General features: G+C 48.9%; 1 protein-coding gene across 1 annotated transcript in view; it reads right to left on the bottom strand.

The window, feature by feature from the left end:
- Positions 1-875: 875 nt before the first annotated feature.
- LOC147693294 (vomeronasal type-2 receptor 26-like) overlaps positions 876-10,262 on the bottom strand; it is a 51,277-nt gene continuing 41,890 nt past the window's right edge. Inside the window, exon 2 of the mRNA XM_086935903.1 lies at positions 876-1,795. Coding sequence (XP_086792029.1) covers positions 876-1,795 — 920 coding nt within the window. The remainder of the gene's footprint in view (positions 1,796-10,262) is intronic.

Genomic DNA, 10,262 nt, shown 5'->3' with positions numbered 1-10,262 from the left:
CTGAATAATAATTTCCCTTCCCAGAATCTTTAAGGAGAATGCTGGTTCTGGGGTTAAGTAGACATAAGCAATTACATTGTAAACTAGGTTATTTGTGGCTTTGTCTCTATTGAGATATTATGCACTGTGTGACTTGCATACCATTCCTAAAGTCATGTCAAAGTGCCTCCACAGTTTGCCCAGTTCTGTCCTGTGCTTTCTCCCAGCCGATTTCCTGAGGTGCAGTTGACAATTGAGCCTGTCTAAGGCATGGCAGGGGAAGGGGGCAATTTGATCTATGGGTGCAGTCAGTGCTGGATTGAAACCTACGGTTGAGTTCATGGATTGGACAGACCACTCCTCAGGCCAGATCGGAAAGTCTTGCAAAAGGGGAACAGCATTGAAAAGTAGCTTCTGTGACATTACATCCTGGAAAGAGGCGGCTCACCATTGGCCCAGGTGGATCCTCTTAGTAGTGGGGACAATTTTCCACTGCCGGGAAGAGCCTACAATTTCCCAAGTTTTTTTAAATTCACAATCTTTGCAAAGTGCAAAGTTCAAACATTTGGGAATCCACTAGTTGTACAGCATCATAGCATTGCACACTCTTTAATGCTGAAGTAATTGCTGGAGGCCCTGTGTGTATTGAAAACAGTCACAAAAACTAAATGTGCTAAGGTACATTTGTGTGACATGTTGTTAGGCATACTCATCAGTATCCTCCTTTTGACTTCAATTAGATTGTGAAAGGTCCACTGGTCCAGCATTGATGGATTCTTGTATATGGATAGATTAATTTATCTGTAGTCACAATCCCTTATGCAGCAACATTATTAACACATAGATTTTGCTTATTCTGTTAATGCCTTCACCAGCTAACTCCTTCCTTTGTGATCTTAATGTTTTCGGATAGTACCGAAATGTGTTCTTCCAATGATATTATGTCTGTTGTTCATTTCAGGCCTGAACAGAATGATATAACACTTAGGAAAGAATATACACCCCAGCAGTCCAGCACTGGAGCACAAGATCGCAAACACCTCCACAGCCACCATGTATTTCCCCTGGGTACTCAGGTATGCTGGGATGAAGGAGATCCACACACTGACAAACACCACCATACTGAAGGTGATCAGCTTGGCCTCGTTGAAGCTTCCAGGCAGGTTCCTTGAGAGAAAGGCAACTACAAAGCTGACTGTGGCTAGGAGGCCCATGTATCCCAGCATGAAGTAGAAGAAATGTTTACCTTCATTACATTCAGCAATTATCTTTTCATTATACGACAAGAGGTCAGGCTCTGGAAATGGAGGAGACTTCGCCAACCAAAGAGAGCAAATAACAACTTGTATCAGAGAGCAAAGAGAGACTATACAACTTGGAGTTTTTACTCCCAACAACTTTCTTGCTGGACTGTTGGGAAGTTTGGCTTTAAAGGCAATAACAGTAAGTATAGTCTTTGCGAGGATTATGGAGACACTGATGGAAAAAACAATACCAAAGATAATTTGACGTAGCATGCAGGATAGTTTTGTGGGTCGACCAATGAATATGAAGGAACAGAGGAAACAGAGCTTTAGGAAGATGAGAAGCAGGTAACTGAGCCAGCGGTTGTTGGCTTTGACGATAGGAGTGGAACCATATTTAAGAAAGATTCCTAGCACACAAGCAGCTATGAAAGCCAAGAAGGCAGCAGCGAAGCAGAGTGTAAGTCCAAGGCGCTCATCAAAAGAAAGGAATTCTATCACCTTTGGGATGCACTGGTCATGTTTACTACTTGGCAATTGGTCATCTGGACATTTCATACATTCATCTGTAGCTGAAGAAAAAAAAATTAAAAAGTTATGATTCCTTTAAAAAATGAGGTAAACATTTTTCATTTTGTAATTGATTTAGTCATGTTTATTTATTTCAGAAATACTTTCTATATAGGAAGCTCTTTGACTTTTTTCCTCTCACATAGTTGATATTAAGTATATCATTAGACAAACTCATGTTGATGTGCCCATCCTTTGGAATAATTGAGTTATTTATTTTCCAAATTTAGACACTTGGGATCTGATATTTGTTTCTTTTGAGGTCTCCCCAAATGGAATATGTTGGATGTAGGTGTACTATCTTTGACAGTGACTGGCTTCATCAGGGTGGGATCAAGTAACAATGGCACCCACACGCTTGTATTGCTAGAGAAGTGGTGAGGGAGAGTGGCTAGTCAGGTGGAAGTGGGTGGGTATATAGAACAAATGCAGTGTGTTCAGAATACTGAGTTTTTAAAAACAAACTTAGATTTGTGTACATCACAATACAAAGACACAGGTAATAGCATACATTGCTCTTTTATTCACGACAACATTTGTATTCATTTTGTCTATCAGTGTGTAGTCATATTTCGTTCCCACATCCTTTTGTTAGCCTGTCCACTGGGTGGAAAACGTAGGACAATGACTGGCAATAGGGAACGATTCCTGCCTGGAGGAGTAAGATCTGGGACCCTTGGAAGTGTTAGTGGCATGTACTTCTAAAATATTCAGCCCATGCTTCTTTAAATAATAATATGTATTTTGTTCCTATGAGGCCTGAACAGTATAATATAACAATAATTAATAATTATATAACAATAATAATTATACAATTAACAATAATTACATGCAGTATGACAAATACCTCTTTGCCACGGGCCACCATGTACTCCAATAGTGATACCCTTTATGTAGTACTCCTGATAGAATGATGCTAAGGCAATATGCATTTGATGAGAAGATGAGATGGGATACTGATGCTGCTGTGTTTAATCCCATTTGGAATTATTGAAAGTACCCTTCTTAAGAGACATTTCAGCTTCAGAATCATCAGGAGTTTCATAGATGATGCAATGGGGTTTTTGGGCTGACTTGTTCCAAGTGATTTTCAAATCAGTCTATTAATACTTCGAAGATCATGGAGATAGCAAATGTTATCAAGGACATACATATCTATCATGGGATATGTGCAATTTGGAACATCCTGACTTATTTTTTTATTTTGTATTGTGCATAGACAGATGTAGTCCGTTAACTCTCCTTAAGTCATTCCCTAAGGTTTTAATCAGAGGTTACAAATTACATTTACTAATTTCATCCACCTTAGCATTTATTTAGATCCCAAGACAAACCGCTGTATATGCTTTCCTAGGGTTGTTAAAATCTATAGTATCTGTGCATAGCACAATCATTTTTCCCTTGTTCAATGCGTATTTCAATGCATACTGTTGTCTCATACCCACCAGTGATAATCTTCAGACTCTGTAAGAGCTTAACCACTAAAGGATTGATATATAAAGCAAATAAAATTGGGTAGCAAGGTCATCTCTGCCTGGTCCCTCTTGATATGCTAATATTATTAGATACCTTCCTCTCAATTGCCTTTATAAACTGCGACCCAAAACCATTTAGCTCCAGTATCCCCCATAAAAACTCCCAAGACACCTGGTGGAAGGCTTTTTCAACGTCGAGGAGGATCATAGCTATCTGTCCCCGTCCCGGTTATGATGTCAAACAGAGAGATAACTCTGCGGGTATGATCAGTTGTTCCTTTGCCCAGAATAAAACCGTGTTGCTAGGGGGAGACCAGACATTCTATGACCCTCCCTAGATGATTTACCAGGATTTTAGAATATATTTTGGTGTCAGAGTTGATCAAGGAGATCGGCCGGTATGAAAATGGATTATCTACCGGTTTTCCTTTTTTAAGAAATATTATGATGTCTGTCTCTTTCCAGGACTCAGGGGGAGTTCCATTATGCTGCATACCAATAAACAAGTAAAGAAGAAGAGGTGTTATAACTGTTCCTAGGATTTTATAGACCTCCAGCGGAATCCTGTCAAGGCAAGCGGCCTTCCCCGATGCCATTCCTAAAAGTGCTAAATGAACGTTCTCTAGAGTGATTTCTTCTTCTAGCTCATCTCTAATTGGCCTATACAAGCCCCCTCCGAGTTTGGTGCAAGCTATCAGCCCTGCTGGAACATCCTGACTTCAACAGAATATTTAGGATCAAGCATTGGCAAAGTCAACAATCTTGCTAAATTGGAGAAGGGAACAAGAAGTAATGGTAGAATGGCTCCTTGGACATAGGAGGTCCACCTAACAACAAGAACTACATGCCACTATAAAGGATGGTAATATTTGTAAAAAAAAAACCACAACGTAGGAGAAAAGAAAAGTTCACTACAAGTTACAATGCACGGTGTGAGTGCATCTGGATACAGGAAAAGGGAACATGAAACTGGGCACAGAGCTCTCACTAGGACAGTACTGTATAACACAGAAGGAAGGAAGTAAAGCATGGAACTGAGAAGGCCACAATGGTACAAAATGGGAATATGTAGGTTATGTGAGAGGTACAATGAGCATCATCCAGAGGACAGGAGAAAACACATGACAGGAGAGCACAGGATGAGATATGATACTGGATTGCATTGGCTGAAGACATCTCAGTTTTGAAGATCAATTGATGTGCATTTTTGTGTGAGGTTGATACCATCTTACACTGCTGCTCTGATTCCACCTCCCCACTGGTACCGGCCAGTGCTCTACGGCTCGTAGCCTGTGGCCTGCAACAACTACTTGTAACACTATGGTCATGGTGGCTGATCCACTGAAAGTTGCCCCCCATCTAGGTAAGCCAATTGCCCCACAGCCTCTGGTATCATGCCACCTTGTGCTGCCCAATAACTGTCACCTGCTGAAAGTGGGCACAATGGTCTAAGGGCTAAAGACGCCCACAACAATTTTTCCTTTCTTCTTGGTCTGTTTGTGGTCGGAAATCGCATCAGCATTGTCTTTCGCCATCCTATTACTTCCATCTGCAAGTCCAGGATAGTTGAAGGTATCAGAGGCTATCTTCGCCTGCTGTTGGTAGTCCATCAAGAAGGGAAGCCTACCTAGAGCCTGTGGTGCATGGAGGTAGGGAAAGGTGCTGGGGGTGTGCAGCTCCATTCAAGCCCCCCCTCAATGAGAATCTCCCAGTCAGGGGTTGGGGAGAGCATGAAGCTCCTCCTGAGAGGAGAGCCGGTGGTGAGTGGAAGCAGACCGGCCAGGTCAGTGGTGCAGCTTGCTCTCCAATGTGCATTAATCCGCCTAGTAAATCCCCAGCACTGTTATTTCTTGCATGTTGTTTGCCGGTACACATCTGTCAACGACTATGGAGTACTAAAACCTAGAATGTTTTCAACTCCCCAAGGTATAATGTATCCAGGGGGGGCGTATTGATGCAAGGAAGGGTCGTAGAAGTGACGCAGTGAAATCTATGAGATTTCACTGTGTCACTTCTAGGACGCTGTTGCGTCAAAATCTTGCGCCTGCCTCACAGCAAGCATAAGACTGACGCAGGCCCTTTCACATGGGGCTTGCCCATGTGAAAGGACACATTGCTGGAGTTGCGTCACTTTTGTGACACACTCCAGCAATGCGTCACAAAGCCCTTTGAGGAGATATTATATCAACAGGGGTCCCCACGTGTCTCTATGGGAAATGCTGTGCCCACGGAGGGATTGGAAAAGTCCAGCACCCTGCAGCAGGTGCCTTTACCGGTTGCACACCAAGGGATGACTGCAAGTGTAGACTCCTACAACCTTCTGTCATGGAACATTGTAGGTCGGATGGGAAAATTTCAGGACTCTATATAGATGCATTTCATTAGACAATACCCTGTTATTTCCCTCGAGGAGACCTGGCTAGTGAATTGTAATGTGTTCTTGGAGGGTTATAAAGTCTTCTTTGTTCCAGCGCCCCGTCTACATGTGGCAGAGCTAGGGGTGGGGTGGTAATCTACATATCTTTGGCTGTGCCCTGTAGGAAACAGCAACTTCCTACTGATAACAAGGATTTTCAATCAATCAATCAATCAATCAATCAATCACGGCATTTGTAAAGCGAGCTACTCACCCGGGAGGGTCTCAAGGCGCTGGGGGAGAGGGGTGCGTTACTGCTCGAACAGCCAGGTCTTGAGCCGCTTCCTGAAGGAGAGATGGTCTTGGGTTCGCCGAAGGTGGGTGGGGAGGGAGTTCCAAGTCTTGGCTTCCAGGTAAGAGAAGGATCTCCCTCCGGCGGTGGCTCTGCGGATGCGTGGTACGGTGGCGAGTGCGTGGCTGGTCGATCGTAGCTGGCGGGTGGGCGTGTAGAAGGTCATGCGGTCGTTGAGGTACTTGGGGCCCAGGTCGTGGAGAGCCTTGTGCGTGTGGGTGAGGAGTCTGAACGTGATTCCCTTGTTGACGGGGAGCCAGTGCAGGTCTCTCAGGTGTCTGGTGATATTGCTGTGTCGGGGGATGTCCAGGATCAGGCGTGCGGAGGCGTTCTGGATGCGTTGGAGTCTTTTTTGAAGTTTAGCTGTGGTTCTGGCATAGAGGGTGTTCCCGTAGTCCAGTCGGCTGTTGACAAGTGCCTGGGTGACGGTCTTCCTGGTTTCAGTGGGGATCCATCTGAAGATCTTGCGGAGCATGCGCAGGGTGTTGAAGCACGTAGATGAGACGGCGTTGACTTGTCTGGTCATCAACAGGGAGGAGTCCAGGATGAAGCCCAGGTTCCGTGCGTGGGCCGTTGGTTTGGGAGCGGTGCCCAGGGCCAGGGGCCACCAGGAGTCGTCCCAGGCGGAGGGTGATGATCCCAGGATGAGGACTTCCGTCTTGTCTGAGTTCAGTTTAAGGCGGCTGTTCCTCATCCAGTCGGCAACGTCTTTCATCCCTTCGTGTAGGTTGGCTCTGGCGGTGGTGGGGTCGTTGGTGAGGGAGAGGATTAGCTGGGTGTCGTCGGCATAGGAGATGATGTTGAGGTTGTGTTGGCGTGCGATGGCTGCGAGGGGGCTCATGTAAACATTGAAGAGGGTTGGACTGAGTGAAGATCCTTGTGGTACGCCACAGATGACTTCGGTGGCCTTAGATCTGAACGGGGGGAGGCGTACTCTCTGGGTTCTTCCAGCGAGGAATGAGATGATCCACTCCAGTGCTTTCTCTTGGATTCCGATGTTGCTGAGGCGCTTCACTAGGGTGCGGTGGCAGACAGTGTCGAACGCTGCAGAGAGGTCCAGGAGGATGAGGGCCGCTGTTTCCCCATTGTCGATCAGGGTTCTGATGTCGTCGGTGGCTGCGATTAGGGCGGTCTCGGTGCTGTGGTTGGCCCGAAACCCGGACTGCGAGGGGTTTGGGATCCGTTCGTCTCGAGGAAGGCGGCAAGCTGTCTGTTGACGGTCTTCTCGATGACTTTGGCCGGAAAAGGAAGGAGCGAGATGGGGCGGTAGTTCTTGAGGTCGGTGGGGTCCGCCGTTGGTTTCTTCAGGAGGGCGGTCAGCTCGGCGTGCTTCCAGCTCTCCGGGAAAGTGGCGGTGTGGAAGGAGGAGTTGATGATATCTCGGAGATGGGGTGGGATGATGGTGTCTGCTTTGTTGAAGACGTGGTGTGGGCAGGGGTCGGTTGGTGATCCGGAGTGGACGGAGTTCATCGTGTGGGTGGTGTCTTAGGTGCTGATCGGGGTCCAGTTGCAGAGGGTGGTGGGGGCAGGCATTGGTTCGGTGGTAGGGTGTGTGGTCTGTGCGTCAAAGCTGTTGTGTATGTCAGCGATCTTGCGGTGGAAGAACGTGGCGAGTGAGTTGCAGAGGTCTTGCGAGTGATTGATGTTGTTGTTTCCGGCGCTGGGGTTGGTGAACTCTTTGACGATGCTGAAGAGTTCCTTGCTGTCGTGGGCATTGTTGTTCAGTTGTTCTTTGAGCGCCGTCTTCTTGGTGGCGCAGATCAGCTGATGGTGTTTGCAGGTGGCGTGCTTGAGGGCGGTCCAGTTGTCTGTGGTCAGGTCGAGCCGCCAGGCTTTCTCGAGGGTGCGGCAGTTCTTCTTGGATTCCTTGAGTTCGTCGGTGAACCAGGGGGTTTTCTTGCTGCCGGGTCTGCTGGGAGGGTTCTTTAGTGGTGCGAGGTCATCGCCGCAGGCGGTCAGCCACTTGGTGAGGTTGCTGGCTGCTTTGTTGGGGTCCGTTGTGCTGGTGGGAGTGTTCTGGCTGAGGGAGGCGGTGAGCTGCTCGGTGGTGATCTTGCTCCAGCTTTAGCAGGGAACCTGTTGCGGGTGGTGGAGGGTCGTATATCTTCTGAAGCGTGGTCCCGGTGGTCTGTAGATGAGGGTGCCTCGAAGGGTGGTCTTGGGGTCAGTGTGTATCTGGAAGTGCAGGTGTTCGGTGGCGGTGAAGGTTTCATCGGTGATAGTCGAGATGCGGATGGTGTTCACGTGTACGATGGCGATGCCACCTCCCATCTGGTTGACGCGATCTCTCCGGATGATCTTGTATCCGTCCGGGATGGCTATGGCGATGTCGGGCGCTGAGGAGGCGTTCATCCAGGTTTCGGTGAGGAAGGCGACGTCCGGTGCTGTCGCATCGAGCAGGTCCCAGAGTTCCATGGCGTGCCTGTGGACGGAGCGGGTATTGAGCAGGATGCACTTCAGGTGGTTGCTGCTGGTGCTCGACTTGGCGGGGGTGGTGCAGGTCCGGTAGCAGGTGAATCGGCAGGCTTGGCAGGAAAAGGGTCCGTGGGTGCGTCTCGGGGTAGCTCGGTAGCAGGCAGGGTTCTGGCCAGCATTGAGAGCGTTGAGAGTGGCGGCGGCGTAGGTCTGTCGGGTAGTCTTGCATCGGCGGCGGGGGCCAGGGGTTCTGGTGCTGGGCGTTGTCCAGGCGCGGGCAGACGCAGACGGGCTTGCCTTTGGCGCGCCTTGGGCGCACAATCGGCGCGCCCGCTGGGCATGACCGCTGCGCGTATGCATGGGCGACATAAGAAGGAGCCGGGAGGGAGGAGCAGCTGGGTGGCGGGAGCGCGGCGGCGAATGGGCAGGAGGGGGGCGTGGCCGCCGGGAGGCAGCGGCGGGAAAGGAGGGCAGGGGGCGGCTCAGCGGCCGCTGGGTCGCCCTGTGGAAAAATGAAAAGAAAACAAAGGCAGCAAAGGGAAAACGAAGGCAAGCTTCAGCAAAACAAAACAAAGGCAAGTGAGGCAGTAGCAGGGGTGTGTGGGGGCGACCTCGCCTGGTTACAGGCTCAGCGGTCGCTCTCTGCGCCTCTGTGCTGTCTCCTTAAGAAGGAGCCGGGAGGGAGGAGCAGCTGGGTGGCGGGAGCGGGCGGCAAATGGGCAGGAGGGGGTGTGGCCGCTGGGAGGCAGCTGCGGGAAAGGAGGGCAGGGGGCGGCTCAGCGGCGACTGGGTCGCCCTGTGGAAAAATGAAAAGAAAACGAAGGCAGCAAAGGGAAAACGAGGGCAAGCTTCAGCAAAACAAAACAAAGGCAAGTGAGGCAGTAGCAGGGGTGTGTGGGGGCGACCTCGCCTGGTTACAGGCTCAGCGGTCGCTCCCTGCGCCTCTGTGCTGTCTCCTTAAGAAGGAGCCGGGAGGGAGGAGCAGCTGGGTGGCGGGAGTGGGGCGGCGAATGGGCAGGAGGGGGGCGTGGCCGCTGGGAGGCAGCGGCGGGAAAGGAGGGCAGGGGGTGGCTCAGCGGCGGCTGGGTCGCCCTGTGGAAAAATGAAAAGAAAACAAAGGCAGCAAAGGGAAAACGAGGGCAAGCGTCAGCAAAACAAAACAAAGGCAAGTGAGGCAGTAGCAGGGGTGTGTGGGGGCAACCTCGCCTGGTTACAGGCTCAGCGGTCATCCTAAGGAGAGGAAACAATAGCATTGGCATTATTAACTTTTATATTGCAACTAGCACACAGGGAGAGTGCAAGATTGCCTAATTGGGTGGTCTTATAAGACAGTCCTGTGCCTCTGTTGCACATAAGCTTATGTGGCGGGTGACTTTAATATCCATCCCTATAGAGATCCTAAAATCAGAAGTATGGCTGAGCTTTGATTGCGCCAGGATGCAGGGTTTCCATTTTGTGCATACTGCCCAGGGGGATGTATTGAATCATTTGCTTGATAATTTGATTTGTTATCTTCAATGTCTTTATCTGCCTCCCTCAGCACACAGTCTGTCCCTTCTTTTAAAGGATGCAGCAATGGCTTCTTTATAAACCACATTCTGATCTCCTCTGGTCTCCAGTCTAGTTTCCACAGGATTACAATTATGAATAGTGTTTTTAGCGATCATTACCCCCATCTGTATGCTCTTGGATGGTAGGCTGTAATCCATACTAGCCAAGGCAATAGCCCCAGGCATGATTAGACCTGTGGAGGGAAGTCACCGTTTAAAATGGTCGCAGATAATGCCATACTCTTTTTATGGCAAAGTTTAAGAGTCTTGTGCAACAGAAATAACTTTTTGTGTGTCATCTGATCCCCATTCGGGGGATGT

This window comes from Lissotriton vulgaris, chromosome 8, assembly GCF_964263255.1.
Source record: "Lissotriton vulgaris chromosome 8, aLisVul1.2, whole genome shotgun sequence".
NCBI lineage: Eukaryota > Metazoa > Chordata > Amphibia > Caudata > Salamandridae > Lissotriton > Lissotriton vulgaris.
The sequence above is the reverse complement of the archived record's forward strand: the minus strand, read 5'-3'. Positions and strand labels throughout refer to the sequence as shown.